At 47.1% G+C, this 19,576-nt stretch overlaps 1 protein-coding gene across 3 annotated transcripts in view; it reads right to left on the bottom strand.

The window, feature by feature from the left end:
• The window catches only part of LOC108798651 (cytochrome b5), a 22,676-nt gene extending 4,615 nt beyond the window's left edge, over positions 1–18,061 (bottom strand). Inside the window, exons 1-3 of one of the 3 annotated variants that reach the window (XM_018570420.1) lie at positions 17,793–18,061; positions 3,237–3,365; positions 3,125–3,139 (exon numbers count right to left, since the gene is read on the bottom strand). In XM_018570420.1, the coding sequence (XP_018425922.1) occupies positions 3,125–3,139; positions 3,237–3,365; positions 17,793–17,930 (282 nt within the window). In that variant the 5' untranslated portion in view covers positions 17,931–18,061. Of the gene's footprint in view, positions 1–917; positions 936–3,124; positions 3,140–3,236; positions 3,366–17,792 lie in introns of all 3 variants that reach the window. The other 2 variants (XM_018570418.1, XM_018570419.1) reach the window with 2 other exon arrangements.
• Positions 18,062–19,576: the final 1,515 nt, after the last annotated feature.

A 19,576-nucleotide genomic window follows, 5' to 3' on the forward strand; every position in this document is an offset into this window, starting at 1 on the left:
AAATCCCACACAGCCCCCCATAGCTCGCAAGGGGGGGGGGGGGGGGGGGAGAGAGTCACATGCTTCTCTCAAACATGAATGCCTTACTCCATTACAGCAATGGTGCATGGGCTCTCATGAAGGCTGAAGTGGGGAAGGGGGGGGGGGTTTGCAGACTACCTTGGTACCTGGTGCAGATTACCTTGCTGGCTTGTTGCCCAAAGTGACAGTATCTTCAAGTCAAAATGCAGCTATCCCAGCCCTTTAATAAGAACAGCTTACCCATGGAAGAGGTGGGACGCGCTCCTACCTGTAATTACTAAACCTGATATAGCCCCAGGTGTATACAGAATCAGGGAGGAAATAACCAGCCCAGGACCGATTCGTGGAATTGGGGAAAGGAAGAAAGACACCATTAGAAAAAAAACAAACAGTAATTACGAGGAGCTCTCATTAGAAGAGTCGGAAATCATATTTAATCTGGGCAGGGCAGGCTGCCAATGACATGACCTGTATCTGAGCCAGGTTGCCTCACTTATTTATCATAATTACGGGTAGCTGAAAAAAAGACTGTTCATGGATATCCTGACCCCTCGTATCTGGAGTCTACTAAAAGGGGAATTCCGGATGAGACAGTGATCCAGAGAAAAGTTTACACTTCCATATGCATCTCATACATATGCTAAAGAAAGCCAAAGCTGGAAAAAGCACCATTGTGTAAAAGCCAAACCTCAGGATCCCTCTGCATACACTGTATATCCTTCTTCACTCTTGGCCTGCAATCACACCTGAGCAGAACGGATTTCTCACGATTGGATAATGTGTACTCACTGAGGCATTGATCCCACCAACAACATTTTGCTTACATTCCATAGGAAAGACAGGTTAGCCAGGTACACATTACATCCTGCATGTCTCCATTAGGAGTCTGTGCTCACCTTTTTACTGTGGTCATCCTGTAAACAAAAGAAAAAAAAAAATACATGTCATGGAACTGTTAAAAGTGAAAACAGCCTCAGTGTGGAACATAAATGATTTGCACATCAACACACACTGTTCTGGGACTTTTAAAGTGACACTAAATGCAGAAGTTACGTCCTAAAAATGCATTCAGGTACCTGAACTATTAACAGAAATGTATCTTATTTGTGTATCACTCGGCTGTAGATCCTCAAATCATCTCTGAATTGGTGCCGACACTGTCCTTCCTTCTGGTGGGGGGCTACTTTTGCTACCCGTGGTCCCTGTGTGCGTTGTAAAGTAGTCACCGCTCCCTCCCGGGATGGACTACAATCTCATGTTTAGTTCACTAATTTGTATTAAGATTGTAGTCTATCACGGGAGCTTGGAGCGGTGACTACTTTACAACACACACATGGACCATGGGGAACAAAAGTAGTACTGGATATTATAGACAAGGCTTTTCTTCCACCGCTGGGATTGAAAGTTCAGGCTCCTGTACAGTGTTGTTCACTCTCCCCTCGTCCATTCACAAAACTCCTTGGATTCTGTGTAGAGATTGTACGGCATTCTGGGAATGGACAAGGAGAGAATGCAAGGCGTTTTGCGAAAGGACGGGGTGGGGGATGGAGATGGAATCCCCCCTTTTTTTTTTTGTCACGGCACCCTTTAAAAGTATGCAAAATATCGTGGTACTGGTACCCCAGTCTAAAATGTCAGATTTTAAAGGGGGACTCCATTTCCATCTCCATTTTTTTTCCATGCACTGTGAGAAAGCCGAAACTCTTAGTAACAACTATGGAAGAAAAGCGATGTGTGAAATGTTGGCCATAAATGAAATGGCCGTTTCGGTCATTTCTACAGTAAAACAGCAGTGCACACTCATAAGTAGCAGCTGCATGCAAAGGGGATGCTGTGACATCATTGACATTATATGGCCACTGACAATGACCATAATATGACCATATAAAGTCAATGACATCAGCACAAGCATCCTGCCCCTTAGAATGTGTTTAGCTGTGGGGCAGGGAATGCCCCGGCCTGCAGCTGATTGAACAGGGGGGCACCATGGCACTTTAAGTGCGAAGAAGCTTCTCCCTACTGGCAAGGTCTCTTAACGTGTATGTCAAGGCAAAAAAAAAGCAGTACATCTGTGCAATACATTTCCCTGAGTTGTATCCCTTTAAAGACCCTGCAAGTCAAGAATAAATACCTGCTGATGTTGCAAAAATGCGCTCCGTTCCAAAGCCCTGCTGTAGGCTAACAACATGCATTTTTGTGGAGTGAGTGTTGTCAGACCTCCCAGTTGTCTTTTGCTTAACTACTCAACCACTCTCAGATCTCAACACCAAAAGGCTAAACATTCTGCTGTATAATGTATTGCTGGAATTTGTAGTCATTTATAGCTGATGGTATTCTGCATTGCTGTAAAATGTATTACTGGGATTTGTAGTCCTTTATAGCCGATGGTATTGGGCATTACTGCGATTTGTAGCCCTTTATACAGCAATGCGGAATACCATCAGCTATAAAGGGCTACAAATCCCAGCAATACATTATACAGCAATGCAGAATACCATCAGCTATAATGTATTTGTAGCCCTTTATAGCTGATGGTATTCTGCATTGCTGTAAAATGTATAGCTGGGATTTGTAGGCCTCTATAGCTGGTGGTATTCTGCATTACTGGGATTTGGAGTCCCCCCCCTACAGCTTGGCAGAACCACCAGCGTTACTCATACTCGGTCTTGGAAAAAATTGTTTATCTGTGCATCTCTAGTATATTTACCAGACCAAAACGGAGCATACACCTTAACGCTGCGTAGAGGTTTACCACCCACCTGCTGCAGCCATAGCAAAGGCATTTATATCCTTATTAAATCTTTACTAATGAAGAGTGCAGCAAGGGAAGAAACGCTTTGAATCAGGGAAAAGCATTTAACAATATTCATAAGCATAAGGAAATAAAAGATTCCCGTCTCAGGTAGACATTGTATGTGAACTTGATGTTCAGCTGAACCGACAGTCTGTGCTTCATGACTTTCAGCCAGGTTAGGCTACTGGGTATGTACACACGGACTCATTCCCTGCATTTGTAGATCATCTGCACAGTTTCCTCTTGGTCAGTTAAGCCTGCCCACTGGCTGGACAGGCAAATAGTGAAGAAGGGGAGGCAGGATGGAACAGGGCAAAGTGACGACTCACACATGGGCAAAGCACAGGGTCCCTTTAGCAACTCTGGAAGCAATCCAGCAAAACATACTTGTGCTGCAGCAGCATGTTTCCCTTCATCTTACCGGGTGCAGGTCTCCAATGTAATACTGCTTTAGCATATCTCGGGCATCGATAGAGTGGCCAACGTCCTCAAAGCTCTCTGTGGCATCTCCTCCAGCCTGTTCGAACAGGACCTCTTCCCCACCTGGGTGCTGCAGGAACAACAAAAGGATGACATTACTATCAGACAGAGAATCTGCCACCAAAAGAGTGGCACCAACTTCTTCATACGAGCTTCGCTCTCTGCATCATTGGGGATGCACCACCCACCACCAGGAGAAAACTCAAAGAGGACCCGTAATTGACATAACCAGCCTAAATACTTTTTCAAAGCATGGGCTACCACACAAACAGAATTGCCAAAACATTGCTCCATTACTAAAATAACTTCAGCTAGTAAGTCAATGTTTAGGTCTGCCCTTCCCAAACCTTGGCATTGGCCGAGGGGCCTTCCCCAAACCTTGGCATTGGCCGAGGGGCCTTCCCCAAACCTTGGCATTGGCCGAGGGGCCTTCCTCAAACCTTGGCCGAGGGGCCTTCCCCAAACCTTGGCATTGGCCGAGGGGCCTTCCCCAAACCTTGGCATTGGCCGAGGGGCCTTCCCCAAACCTTAGTATTAGCCTAGGGGGCTTCCCCAAACCTTGGTATTGGCCTAGGGGGCTTCCCCAAACCTTGGTATTGGCCTAGGGGGCTTCCCATGACAGTCAGGTGAAGTGTTTTATTACATATCGCCCAGGTTGGGGGGCTCCCAGGGTGCTCTACAAGCTATGTAACACCTTGCATAAAGGCTCCTCCAAGTGTCTGCACATCACTCACATCACACTAGCATAATCATCACACCAGCATAAAGGTTGCATAATTTAAAGTGCAGGAATTCACAAGGTCGGGTCCTTAAAAGGATCTTACCATCTCATATCTAGTGCAATCGCACACAATAAAGCTTATCTGGATGAAGGCCAGACTCTCAACTTGTAGATATGAGTTTCACGTGTTCAGTGCAGTGTTCAGCTTGTCTGTCCAATGTCCTGCTTGGCTCAGGTGACTTCACTCCACTGACCGCAATGGCTGCCACAATATCATTAAGCGTTACATTACAGACCACGTTCCCCTAAACTAGCGTTTCTCAATCTTTTTTTTAGTGACGGCACCCTTTAAAAGTATGCAAAATCTTGTGGCACCCCAGACTCAAATGTCATAGATTTATAGGGGGACTCTGCAAAAAACACAGGGAAAAAAAGTGGGTGCATGCGGCACTGCAATGCCGTACGTTCCATTGCAATGCGACTTATTGACGGAGGATAAATGCGGGTCCTGAGGTTACACAGGTAGAGAACCGCTGTACTAGAGGACAGATGGACATCTCTTGCCCTTCTGTATAATCTGCTTTGATAATTGGCCAGTGTGAGGACACCCTTAATTATCCAGAAGCCATTTTGTTTTTTGCAGAGAGAGTTATAAAAAAAAAAAAAAGAAAAGCTTGTGATCCACTGGTAGGAGTTTCGATGCCTGAAGGCAAACGGCGATGTTGCAAGAGAAATTACAAGGAGAGTTGGATGGCATATAGCAAACCTAGGTGTGACATCACTCCTCCTGCAGCACATCTAGCCAATCAGGAAAGGCCCACTCTGATTACAGATCACCTGCCATGCAGGCAGCATGCCACACGTTGCACAGTCTTTCCTGTGTAACCTATACGTTGGCTTTTATTGAGAAATAAGAACATATAAAAGGCTTATTGTTAAAGGGTTTACATGCCCGGAATTTACCTCTGGGGAAAAAAAAAAGTTATGAATGGACTCTGACCTTTCTGTCATAATAATAAAAATAAACACAAATGAAATATGAAAGAAATGAAAAAAAAATCAGCCAGTTTCCTACATGAATAGTACGCCTGATCAGCGGCGCCTTATAAGGTAACGCGGCGCAGACTCCCCCCACAAATTCAGGCTAACATATTAGCCTTCCAACTTGTGTAAGGAGTCCACTTCACATGAGGATTGCTACGTGACGGGGCCTGAGGTGTGCCATGGCCCAGGTGGTCAGTAATGCCAATAAGGGGGCACCCCCCCTTACCAAGCAACAATTCAAATATAAACTTTAACCTCCGCCTTTCTTGCTCGAAGCTTTTACAGCTGCACTGTTTACATTGACCTTGGCAGCAGCTGCAGACAAGGACTGAGAACAAATCAAGAATCTGCCCACTCTGGTTCACTGCGAATTATAGCAGTGCGGTCTCATGGGTGGAATATCTAAGACATCCAAGAAGCCAGGGGCTGACTCAACCAACCTGGCTCCACCCTAAGGCCCCATTCCCAACTGGAGCTGATGGCAGGAGCAATTGGTAAGGCTCACCCAAATGGCTTGCAGCCAGGAAGCACTATACAAAACAAAGCAATGACAGCAGACAGCACCCATGGCCATTTGCTTGTAATTACAGTATGCATCGATTAGCTGCGAATGATCACCCATGGACGCAAACTGTTTGCGTCCAAGGGCAAATCACCCACTGCATGTCTAATTGCATGCGATTGGCTGCTGATGCTGGCAGCTAGCTACCATGTATTAACATAGCGGGAGGTGCATTGCATTGCCATTCATTTTAATGGGACCCCAAAAGTACCACCCACATGCAATACCTCCCGCAAATCAACTGTACCGCAACACCCGGTACAAAAATAACATGCATCGCGATGGGAAAAAGTAGTTCATGCGTTACTTTTTTCAATCGCACGTTGCAATGCGGTCAATCACAATGCGGGCAGTGCATGGTCGGTGTGGTGTGTTGCGCTGTACGTGCTTGGTGTGAATGGGCCCTAAAAAAAATAAATGTAGCTTTGCCTGTAATACTCACCTCCTCCAACGCTGTCCTTTGAAGACTCACCACTTCAAGGTCCAGTGCCAGTCCTCTTTTGGGTTGAATGACACCCAGCATCATTCAACCAACTTCCTGGGAGGTGGAGAGTATCAAGGAATCGCCTCCAGGATGTGTGTCACCACCGTGTCCAGAACTCACAGTACAACGCACATCATTACGTCGATGCCACACTCTGCATCATACATCAAGGACCGCCCATCTCCGATGAAGGGGTGAAGAGGACCCTGCGTGTCACATGGCCAACGAGAAGACAAGATCAGCACAGACTTTACTGGCTGCATACTTGTTTCAGACAGCACACAGACGCTCTGTGGGAAGATGGAACTCAGACCGCAGAGAGATCATTGCAAGCTTAGATCATGTGGTCTCCTGCCCAAACTTTAACAATGGGAATGAAATGCATTGCCCACAAATCTGTACTCCACACCCCACTTGTGCTCTCCCTATAGTAGTCTTCTAATATAATAGAACTGTACAAAGTAGGAAATCGGCACTCTGCCATCTCCTTCAATGCTGCTTCATGTCAGAAATGTGCATATATATCGGTATACTGATATAGGGGTTTCTTTGGAATTACATAATAGGAACACCTATTATTATTTCACTAGGTGACGAGAAAGCATGGAGCCGGCTTTCTGTGTAATGACGCGTCTCCCGGCTTCCTGATTAAACGGGAAGCCGGCTCCATGCTCCCTCGTCATGAGGTGACGAGGGAGCATGAAACTGGCTTCCCGACCAATCAGGAAGCAGGGCGCCGCGTCATTACACGGCGCCTGGCTTCCTGATTGGGACTTCAAGTACTCGGTATTCTGTATCGGCAATTCCCGGGGGAAAAAAAAAATATTGGTACTCGTACCGAAATACCGGTATCGGTGCATCCCTACAAGGAACCAATCTATTCATGTGTTGAGAAGCATGCTGACATAAGGAGAAAGCAAAGTGACAAAGACAAGTTCATTACTGTGCTGCTCCTCCTTCCACTGTCCAGTTACAGGCCGGGGGCGGGTCCATGACGGCCTAGACTTTAATCATTAGACTGAGGACATCTAGTGGAGGAAAAGAAGTACCGTGGGGGGAGAGCTTTGAACTGAAGTTGGATTTTTAGAAAAAGCTGCAATTTTATTTCACCTTCTAATAGGCTATTCATTTTTGTCTTGTTATGGCTGCAGCTCTGCTTTAAGTGTTATCACACGGGGAACTTTGACAGCATCAAGTATCAGCTGAAGAATTGATTATATAAAGATAATTGCCTTGGCCAGAAGTAGGTCACACACGCTATAATACAGTGTAAATGATTATACCCACACCACTAATCCATGTGCTTACAGTATGAGATCGTTTTTTGGCTGCAGAAGCATCATTAATATGATTTGTGCTCCAATACACAGAATACCCCACCCATTAACAAATTGGGAAACAGAGGTCCAAAGGAGAGGTTACACAGCTGGGCTTGGTCCAAGAGTGTCATTTTTATAATTAATGTTGGCTCTGTTAGGTACGTAATTTACAGCCAAGTCAACGTTACATTTGGAGCACGGCGTGGCAAACTTATGACCCTGATGACAGTAGTAAGCCTCCTTCCCCCTGGGCAGTAAGCGAAGTCATGGGAAGAACATGAGCCTGTGAAGGAAAAGGAGGAATGAGGGATGCGTTAGTAGCCGGCGCCCTCTTGTGGCAGTTTTACATTTTTACTTGTACTAACAGCACAACAGCGATACTTAAAAGGATAAGTGTACTCCAAGACAAAGTTCACTTATTCTTCTTGCCCTCCTCCTCTGACCTAAACGATCCAACTGTCGCTGCAGATCTATACTTACAGGGATCCAAAGACTGAGCCCCTTGTCAATCATTGCCCCCCCTTCCTGCACCTAAGGCTGGACCTACAGAAAGGGAAGAGGGTGGGCACGGTTGGTTCTGGTTCTCGAGATGTAGAGTCAGCTCTCAATAAGGGTGCCCACACACCTTACGATAATCGCGGGTAATCCCGCGATCGTACGATTATCGTAAGATGTGTGGAAGCCGTGCGACCTTACAGTAGTAGACTTTTAATTTACGAACATGTTCGAAAACCCGCCGAGCATCGTACGATGTTCGGCGGGTGTGTAGCATGTTGGTAAGATAAAAACCGGACGGGCCGGTGTGCGCAAGCGCACAGTGCCCGCTCGGCATTGCGGTCATCGGAAGCCCGCCCCTCAGGGGGGCGCGGCTTGCGATCATCGCAAGTACGATCTGCCTGTCCAAGATGGGCAGATCGTATGTTTTTTTAAGTACCTTACAACCATCGCAAGACAAAAGTCTTGCGATGGTTGTAAGCTGTGTGCCCAGCATAAGGCTGCCATGGAGTGTCCACACCTAACCCAACGCGTTCCAGCATGGTTAGTGCCTGGAATGCACTGGATTGCATAGTGAAAGCCTCACTGCGTGCTGGGGAAGGAGGTGGCGTGGTGTTCTATGGCACCGCAGCCACACCTCCCGCCCCGCAGTGCGATTGCGTGCCATAGCAATGCCCGTGGTCCTATGCGATTGGAAAGTGCATGCTCTATTTATTGCTCTATTTATTGTAATCATACCAGACTAGACCTCGGGCATCGCAGTGCCACACGTTCTGGTGTGGGCGGTTGCTCTGCAGGGCGGTAGGCTGGGGTGCATTGACTTGAAAGGCACCACCACGCCACCGAACGCAAGGAGGATTAATTATGCGATCCAGTGCATTCCAGCCACTAACCAGGACACATTGGATTACGTGTGAACAAGCCCTCAGGGTGGATTGTGACAAAATTGTTGGGATCCTTCTCGACTGCGGTATGGCAGATGTATTCCTGTGACCTAAAAGTAAAGCCAACAATTAGGGTTGTGCTTCTCTTTCAAGCATAGGTCCACTTTATAGGACTAGAAATTATGGCCTCAACAGGCTTTACGCCGACAACAGCAACAATTTACACCAGCTAGTGGGGATGCACAGAGGATATACAGAGATTAATAGACATAGAACACATTCTCTCTAATTCTAAAAGCTGCATTCTTTAAATAAAAAAAAAAAAACCTCAAGGCACCTCTTGTATAATAACCGTTGAGAGCCATCATCTTGTCAGGTGGAAAGCCAAAATTACTAAAACTAAAATACTAATTTGGGTGCTCTTCAAAATTCTACACCTAGCGCCACCTAGTGGCCAAGCCAAAGCAATACATGGGCTACTCTAGTCTCGATTCTTTGCAAAAGTTAGAGAACTATGGGGTAAGTGTTTTTCCCCATAGTTCTTGGACTGAACAATGCTTAGTCTTAGTTTTGGTCTAATTTGCTTCCTTATTTACACTAAAATCAGCTATTGGAAAAATGAAAAAAATATCCAGATCATTCATTCGCAAAATAACTACCACCAAAGTATTTTATTTTTTTTGTATGACGTCAGCTTTCAAATTCCTGCACTGACCGGCATCCAAAGAAGCAGTCATCAGTAAACCCGATATCCAAAGTCCTTCTGGCAACTCAATGAGGGTCCGGGCCGAAAGACAGCCTGCGACAGGCTGTACAGATGCATGTTAGTTTATCATTAGCGATGGGGGAATTAAGTGAGCGCCGCAGCAAAACGTAGTGAAAAACTTCAGCGAGGACGAAAACCAACTACTACAGCTTACCAAAAAGTTAAAACAAAGAGAAACGGACCGTGATAGAACATGCTGCAGACAGTTTATTAAAGAAGTGCACTTTATAACAAAGTGCATTTATTTTTTTTCTGCCCCCCTGCCCTGACGAAAGCGACCCCACCCTCTCCCTCCGTAGATCCATACTTACCAAGATCCCATGGGCACGATTCTGCAATTGTTCATATCCAGATCTGCAATACTCCCTCTGCTGGCCGCACCTGCACATTACAGCCCCGTAGACTTCTATGGGGCATTCTCCCAGTGGGGAGATGGACTTGGCCAGAAGGAGACTAGCAGCACACACTGGAGGTCAAAGAGTAGAACATTGGCTCTCAGATCCCAGCAAGTAGAGATCTGCGGAGGTCGACCGTGTGTAATAATTCAGATCAGAAGTGCACTTATTCTTTAAAATGGTAAAAACCAAACTCAACTGCCTACAACACATGGAGCAACGGACGATCCGGCAGCAGGATAGATTTGATCAGTACACCTCCACATGTGGAGTATCTGGATCTCTTTTATGAGGTGTGCACATTTTAAAAAAGGATCTCCTGTACTGTTGGCTGTCTCCTTGTTGATCTTTAGCAATCCTTAAAGCCCCCACACCCAGATGGGCACCCGTTTCCCCTTTGTTACCACTTGACCGATTCCTTTTAAAAAGGAGAACTATGAGGTGTGCTTTTCACTCACCTCATAGTTCTAGCCGACCTGTGACAATGAGACTGTCACAGGTCGGCTCAGTAGATCGGGAGGTGAGCGAACACATACTGGTTTCGCTCACCTCTTGATCCTGTCACGGCTCTCTGCCGTGACAGGGGAGGGGCTGGATTCCCCCCTCCCCGATCTGCCAGCGCTGACTGGCGGAACGGACGGGAGAGGGGGCGGGTACAGCTGGCTCTGCCTCTAGATAGGCAGAGCCAGCTGTCACTCACGCAGCTGGGCGGATCCCGTCGTCTAAGTCGGGAATCATCTATTCCCAGTGTCCCTAGATCAGGGATGGCCAAACTGCAGCCCTCCAGCTGTGGTGGAACTACGAATCCCATGAGGCTTTGCAAGATTCTCACGGCCACAGACATGACTCCCGGAGAGAGACGCTTCATGGGATTTGTAGTTTCACCACAGCTGGAGGGACGGAGTTTGGCCATCCCTGCCCTAGATGATCTGTTTTTTTAACCTGCCATCTACATCTGTAACTGGGACAAACTAAAGGGTCACATAGGCTATACCCGACCTATTTATAATGTAGACTCATCGAGTTATTCTCAGCTTTACTTCCACACACAACTGGCCATATATCCTTTGAGATCCTGTGTCAATGTGTATTTGCGTAAGCTACTCCTTCAGACACCGGCGACAAGTCCCCATATTTACCTCTATCAACTTTACTGTCATATACTTGGAAAAGCCCTAATAAACCAAATCCTTTTTTGAAAAAAAAAAAAAAAAAAAAAAAGGAAAAAACCTTAAAGTGGCACTTACAAAAGAACAGAAACGTTAGCCATGTCCAGGTGTAGCAAGCCAATCTTGTTCAACTGATCTGGAGGGATCAGAAGTGCATCCACAACAAGTCCAAGAGGACAGGAAGTGCACAGGTCTCTTTAAAAAATAGGTTGACGAGCTGCATACTGAAGCTGCTTTCCAGTCAAATGAATTAGGCCAAGGCTGCACATATGTGGTAGGGCACAGAACATGACGGGGAAAATTCTAAAGAGAACCTGCACTGTGGCAGGCAGGGTGTGCAGCAGACATCTACACGGAGCTGTATTTAAGTAGAGCAGAGGTGGGCAACCTTATCACTCCAGTTGTAGAACTACAAGTCCCATGAGGCATTGCAAGACTTGACAGCCACATGCAGGGTAGGGGCATGGTGACATATGTAGTTTGATTATAGCTAGAGGATGCCTACCCCTACAGTATAGTATATTAGTATTACCAGTGCTTGTAAAGGGAACACAGACCTTTTTTATGATCATTTTAGTACAGGTTCCTATTGTAGATCTCTTCTATGCGGATGACTGCAAGCTTCTAATCAAGGGAAGTGCGTGGCTGGGAGGAGTCACTTCTGGATGGCAGGGCTCCATGCATTATAACAAGCCGGTGTCCAAAGCTCACAGAAGCCGGACATTGGCACAGACATACTAAGCCGCCTGTTCAGGCTCAAACTAAATTTTAAAAAAAACAGCAAATAGCCGAAATGTCTTCACATATTCATTACTGAACCTTCTACTTTCCCTGGAGCTCCTTAAAAAGGGAAATGTCTTCTTTACTAGCTATCCATGTGACACTCATCACCCTAATACAAATAATACATGTGTACCAAAGTTATTTTCACATGGGAACCAGATGCAGAACAGAATCCCGGGCCCACGTTTTCCAGGTTATAACCCCTATCAGCTGTTATTATGCCGTGGTGTACCCATTGGGGGTGTTCTATCAAAAGTTCCAACTTGTCCACCACTCCAACTGGTGACGCTACATCCGGTGACTGCCAGTAGGAGATCTACAGCGGATGGTGCTAGTGCGCATGCCCAGGAAATCCTTGCCGAACTGTCTAACTATTGCCACAGCGCCTGCGCGGCTATCCGCTTCTATAACCTACTACAGTTATATTTGTCCTAGGTTATAGAAGCCGATAGCCGCGCAAGCACAGGGCTATTGCCTCATCGCATTCTATAACCTAGTCAAAGGTTATATTATGTTAAAGCGCCTGCGCGGCCACACGATTCTTTCTACAACCACAGTTGCCACTGTGCCTGGGCGGCTATCGGCTTCTATAACCTAGGACAAATATAAGTTTGTATCAGGTTATAGAATCCGATGAGCCGCTAGCCGCACAGGCGCAGCGGCAACGGTTAGTTCAACAAGGATTTTGTGCCCATGCGCACTAGCTCCATCTGCTGTCCATCTCCTACTGGCAGTCCCCGGATGTGACGTGCCCAGTCGGAGAGCTCGACAAGTCGGAGTTTTTGATAGCACAGGGGTAGTTCTCTCACTTCCTGTCTGATAACCACAAAAGGAAGTGAGGGAAATCCCTGATGACACCAGAATTAAGTTAGACATACACTATACGAATTTTGTCTGGTTCTTGATGGGCCAAAATGTGCAGTGGGTGCCGCTGTCATCGCCCTTTTGGCCGGTATCCCTCAACCAGCTGCTTAAAAAGGAGAACTATGGGGTTCTATCTTTTTTTTATGAATGCATTCCTTAGGCTAAATAAGTAAATTATGTAATTTACTCTAATTAGCCAAAATGCACAGGAAGGCTGTAAAACCTTATTTTAGGTGGTGGGCGGGGCTAAGCGCCGCAATGAGAAGACATCCCGACGTATCCAACGGGATCTTCCCCACTGATGACTGACAGTGATTCTTGAGAGCTGCTGCGCGTCCACGAATATATGGACATGCGCAGCAGCTCTCTCCTTACCTGCATGTCCCCGTGTGCCAGCTCCTTCCCCACTCTCTCTTTCTCTCTCTGCTGACAGATCGTAGAACCTGTCACAAAATCTTTGCACGAACAGGTCCGGTGTGTTCTGTCGAGAACGCCGACCCAGCTGACTTTGCCGACCTCAACATCTGCGCTTGAGCACACACCGGGATTACCGAGGAAACAGGCATTTATTTACAAAGCATTTTGTCTTAATCGTTAATTGTGACCATTAATAATATGCCATCCATGGCAGTAAATGATGAAGGGCATATTAACATCGTAAGCAATTATTAAAAATACCTGTTTCCTCGTTAATCCCGGTCTGTGCGCAAGTGCAGATGGTGAGGTCGTCAAATGCAACTGGGTCGGCGTTCTCGACAGAACAGCGGCAGCCACTGAGCCGATGGCCGCTGTCAGAACACAATGAAGACAGCGGGAGATTCCTCAGCGTTGATGGAGGAATCTGTTATACTTTCTTCTTTCAGCCCGCAGGATGAACATATAAAATATTACAGGGTATGGCCAGCTTTAGTGTCCCCATTGGAAGATTACCCACCTGTTCCTGTGCTGGTGACAACCCAAAATGTGGGATTTTCTTTCACTTTTAATGACGACGGTCACCAGGAAAAGCCGAGAGGGTGAGTCTCTCTAACAGGGACACAGACCGCAATAAAAACCTCCTGTGTCTAGGTGCTAAAATACACTTACCCAAAACTCAGGAGGTGGACAAACACAGTGTATGGACATGATGATTTACGGGACCTTAGACCACTGCAGAGTTGAGGGGAGAGACATTTGAAGGACCGGTCTAAGAAGAAGCCGGCTCGGAGCTTCGGGTGACTATAGCTTTGTTATTTTAGCACCTAGACCAGGGGTAGGCAACCTCGGCACTCCAGCTGTTGTGAAACTACACGTCCCATGAGGCATTGCAAGACTCTGACAGTCATAGGCGTGACTGCAAAAGCCAGAGCCATAATGAGATTTGTAGTTTCACCACCGCTGGAGTGCTGAGGTTGCCTACCCCTGACCTAGACACAAACAAGCACTTAACCCTTGCAGTGCGGGGAAAGCACCACAGCAAGGGTTAATAAACAAAATCCTGGAGTTCTTCTTTAAACTCTCAATCTCCTTGTTAATAATGAATCCGGATCAAACATATAAACAATCGTCCAGCAAAGTAATTATTTCCATCTTTGCCCAAACACTTACAGTCATCATGTTTCAGAACAGCTTCAACTCTCTAAGATTAGCTTCCCTGGACGTCCTGCCCAGTACAAGACCACAAGGGACAGAGCAGACTCCAGCAGCCATCCATCTACTAGCTTGGAGAAGGGAGAAGAATGGAGGAAGGCCAGCAAGGAGTAGAGGAGTGCCTTGCCTTGCTGTGTCTGTGTATTTGTGGAGACACACACAGCTTACTAGCACACACAAGGGTGGCTCCATAGGACCCTGTAAGGGAAAGGGGTCACCCTAAAACAGGATTTCAGGACCAGCTGATTCTGCAGGAAGCTAAAACGTTTACACATCGATGAGCAGCACCCAGTGTACATGATTTCATCAGCATTTGAAATGGCTTAAAATCCTTTTGACTAGGGATGTCCCGATACTAGTATCGGGGCCGATATAGGGGCCTTTGACATTTTTTAATCGGATCGGCCGCCTCAGGTCCCGCGCTTGCGGGGTCCTGAAGCAGCCTTCCGGGGACCTAGCAGTAGCTGTCTTTGATGCTGCCTGCCAGGTCCCACATGCACTCCTCCTCCTCCTTCCTGGCGCAGGCACTGCTCATGGCAGCCTCACACCACGAATACAGCCTCGGAGCGGGCACGGACCGGCACCCGCTCCGTTCAGCTCACTACGCACCCGTAGAGTGGGGTCAACACAGCACCTGTCAGCAGCGCTGGAGAGACCCAATAGGCAGCCCTGGCGACACTCTGGACGCAGCCCTGGCGACACTCTGGATTCCAGATGGCACCAGGCTGCTTCCAGATTCTGGACGCAACCTGGCGAGATCTGCACACGCAGCCTGGTAAGAGACTGCCCTAAAATCATTAGTCTGTATTGTTTTCGAAAAAAATGTCACCTGTTCCTTTAAGAAAAAGTATCGGTAATTGGTATCGGCAAGTACATGGAGGGGGAAGTACTTGGGTCTTGAAAAAGTGGTATCAGGACATCCCTACCTTTGACCTTTAAAATCACTTTAAATATTTTCTCCTTCTGGATTTTAGTTTTTATTGTGACCTTTGTACATTGATATTATTGCAGGGAGCACATTTGTCTCCTTTTCGGACTCGTACTATTAGCCCTCGTTCACACCTGAACGGTTTTGTAGCGCGTTCTACGCTCGACGAACGCTCTACAAAACGCTCAAAAATATAAATCCCATTGTATTCAATGGTCTCGTTCCCACCTTGGCGTATTTCCGCCCGTCCCTAACGCGCTACAAAACGGCCCACGCCTGAAAAGGTACAGGTACTACTTTGGGCCGTTTTGTTGCGCGTTTCCATTGGGATACAGCCAAGTAGCCTTCGGAAACGCGCGACAGACGTGCATATGCAATACGCCTAGGTGTGAACGAGACCTTAGGTTTCATGAGGTGTGAAAGTCTTCAGTCATACATCCATAAAAATGATGAATGACTGCTGCTTGTGTCTCCTGTGTGTGTGATCCGTACAGAGCGCCTGATGCTGAACACATGATACCAAACACTGTGTGTGCATGGAATGGTCATTTACTATATAACTTCACATCCTGATCATGAATGTGTACACAGCCGTAATGTACATTTCATCACACACACAAAATAGCTCAAAGGGGATCTCTGGTCAAAAACTATAAATAAATCTATATTTCTATATTGATGTTACAGAAGTTCTCCCTCGTTACTAATAACCAAAAACATATAAACTTACTTATTGAAGATGCCCATAGGATGGACTTCCTCAATGCACTGACACCATTTCACTCAGCCCTGAGAACATGCGCTTCCTTCTGTCACCTCTCACAGAGTCTGCCCTCTGATCTACAACTCAACCAATGTAACATTATCATTACTTGCTGGAAGCAATGCATGATGGGCTATACAGTCTTGAGAAATGGAGATTGCACCACATGAAGCAGCGGGAAAAGAGATGCAAAGCACACTGGGAATACAGGAAGTTGTGGAAAGTGATGGGCAGACGGAAAGCATCATCATCCCCCCCCAATTACATGCACCCTGACAAGGTGGCCTCGTGCTTTCTACCGGAAGCATTATTTTAGCGCCATCACGAAAGGGGACATTTGACTATGATCGCAGTTCGATAACGGAAGGCATGCTGGGAAAGGCTTCCCCTTTAAAATGTCAGATTGTTTGGGGGGGGGGGTGCACGCACGCACACTGCTACTTTCAGTCCAATTCAACCAGCTTTATTAGCAAACAAGGCTAAATAAAACAATCAGGGCCAGGCAGAGGGAGAAGTGGCGCTGTGCTATGGGATGGTGAGCCTCTGAAGTCTCTCCTGCCTCTGAGAGGTTGCCTCCCGCACTGTGCAAGGCTGAGCTGTCAAACTGATGGCGGCTCTCCCTGTGTAACCACAGGCACTTGCGTGACAGCCGCTCGCTCTGTATCAGGAGGTGTGTGTGTTCCATGTAAACAGAACACAGCTCCCAGCAGTCACAGAGCTCTGATTATTACACAGGGAGAGCCTTATTCTCCCTGTGTAATCTGCAGGACTGTGCTATCCATTGGACATCTCAGGTCCCACCCTGCATATGCCCTCATAGTCCCTGCACTCAAGGAGCTTACAATCTGAGGTCCCCATCTTACATACATACATACATACATACAGGAGCCAATGAACTTACCAGCATGTCATTGGAGTGTGGGAGGGAGCTGGAGTACCTAGAGGAAACCCCTGTAAGCACAGGGAGAACATGCACACCCCATGCAGATGGTGTCTTGGTCAGGATTTAAAGGAGAATGAGGTGAGTGATTTACACTCATAGTTAGAGCCGACGTGTGACATTGAAACTGTCACACGTTGGCTCTATAGATCGGGAAGTGAGCGAACACATACCGTGACTGCCAGTCACCACTCCCTGCAGGGATTCTCCCCCCCCCACCAAGCGCTGACTAGAGGGAGGGACGGATGGGGGTTGGCACAGCTGGCTCTGCCTCGAGATAGGCAGAGCCCACTGTCTCTCACATTCTCTTTTAAGCCAAGAACCCCAGTGCTGCAAGACAGAAGTCTTAACCACTGCACTGCCTATTGCACCTTTGATTAAAAAATTACTATTACATGTAAATACCTAAAAAAAGAACCCCAATCAGTTTTAACACCTTCTTTCCCTTCTCCTATAGTATTTTTTTTGTTTTCTTATAATTGTATGTATGAAGATCCATTTCTGTTTATAAACTTCTTTCCAGAAATAGCCCTGAGGTGCACTTTTCATCTTGGCGCTGCAACCTACCACCAAACTGCGAAACGATGGGTCGCCTTCCAATGATAGAATATTGCCATATGTATAGCCAGCGATAGGTTTCCATGGCTCATAGCACCCTGTTGTCACATCTCACAGGCCCCCCAGCCCAGTCCAGACTGTATTGCAGCAGTAAGCCGACAGCCCCAAAGCAACCTCGTGCCCCCAGTCTTACCTCCTCCACGAAGCTGGTGATATCATAGACCCGGCCATGGATGACCAGCCACAGCTCCTTAGCGGAGTTCCTCTTCTGCACATCTTCCAGAGTGTAGTAAGTCACCTCACAGTCCTGTCCTCCTTCCTCGTTCGCCATTGCCACCGGTGCCACAGTGAACGCGTTACGTAACCCGACTCAATTTGACTGCACCCGGCTTCCGTCCAGGGACGCCTTACAGTCGGCTCATGGACACAGGTGAGATCTCCAAGGTGACAGCCAATCGCGTCCAAGAGGGCGGAGCGCGTCGGAGAGCATTGGCCAATAGGAGACGCCCGTGCTTTCAGACCATTGACGGATTACAATAGCCGTAAGGCGTCTCTATTTAAAGAGCGGCCATGTTGGATGTGGGCAGCTGAGGGCTTCACTTCGCGAGAATGGTGTCAAAGTTGGGTGCCAAGCTGGCATTGCCATCTTATTATAGTAATGAAATAAAAGTTTATTACATAAAGTGCGTTTTTTCCCCTTAAATGATTATAATTGTATAGCTGCAGTTGCTTGAAGCTGAGCGCCAGACACAAAAACTTTCATATAAATAAATTCGTAAATAGGCACAAAGGATATAAATGCACCAGATGCCTATGTAAACCCAGATTTTATCTTGCACTGCAGATAACCAGTGTTGTGGGAGGGGCCAGCAGAACCACACACTGCAGAAGACTGCAGGAGGGGCGGATATAAGACCACCCACCCTGCACAGGGTGCCAGAGTAGCAGTGACTGGTCTTTATTACAGAAAGCTCTTGCACAGATGTCCCATTTTTACTGGTTAGGCCAGGGGTGGGCAACTCTGGACCTCCAGCTGTTGTGGAACTACAAGTCCCATGAGGCATTGCAAGATGGACAGTTACAGGTATCACTCCCAGAAGAAGAGGCATGTTGGGATTTGTAGTTAAAGCACAGCTGGAGGGCCAGATTTTCCCACCCCTGTGTTATGCTGGTAAATAGGTGGCAACCCTCTGCTGACCACCAATGCAATGTAAATTACTAAAGTCGCTCGCTCTGTGCAGGGCTAAGGTCGTCTCGTAACCCTTCGGCTGTGGTGTGTTTAGCATATTGCTCCGTCAGGTTATTACTAGTAACATAATTCACCCAAGTCTGTCAAATCCTAGTTATGGGATCATCCGGGCCAAGGCTGAAGAGGCAACCGCCTTAGCCACCATGCTGTGCATCTCCTGCCTCTGCATTGCCCAGCCTTTTCCTGCACTGTGCAGGGCTGAGCTGTCAAACTGACAGCCCCATCCTTCCGATTACACTGAGAGATGGCGGATCTCCCTGTGTAACCAGCAGCACTCCGCTGTCAGTGTCACAACCGCCCACACTGTATCAGAAGCTCTGTGTGCTCTATGTAAACAGAGCCCAGCGCCCGCCTGTCACGGAGCTCTGATTATTACACAGGAAGAGCTGCATTCTCCCTGTGTAATCTGCAGGATTTCAGCTATCAGATGGACATCTCTGGTCTTGCTCCATTTATAAATGTAAATTCCTATTGTAGCCTTCATTCATCAATCACTGTTATTAGTGATGCACCGATACCGATACTAGTATCAGTGCCTATACCGAGCATAATGGTCCCGATATGTATCACAATACTGGAACCTCCGGTTTTAGGAAGCCGCGCCACAAGCCATTAAACGTTGCCCGGCTTCTTGATTAGCTGGGAAGCCGGCTCCATGCTCCCTCGTCACCATGGAGCTGCCTTCCCCGCAAATCAGGAAGCCAGGCGGTGGGTAATTACCGCCCCCC

This window comes from Nanorana parkeri, unplaced genomic scaffold, assembly GCF_000935625.1.
Source record: "Nanorana parkeri isolate BGI_ZX_2015 unplaced genomic scaffold, ASM93562v1 scaffold1531, whole genome shotgun sequence".
In the NCBI taxonomy this organism is placed as follows: domain Eukaryota; kingdom Metazoa; phylum Chordata; class Amphibia; order Anura; family Dicroglossidae; genus Nanorana; species Nanorana parkeri.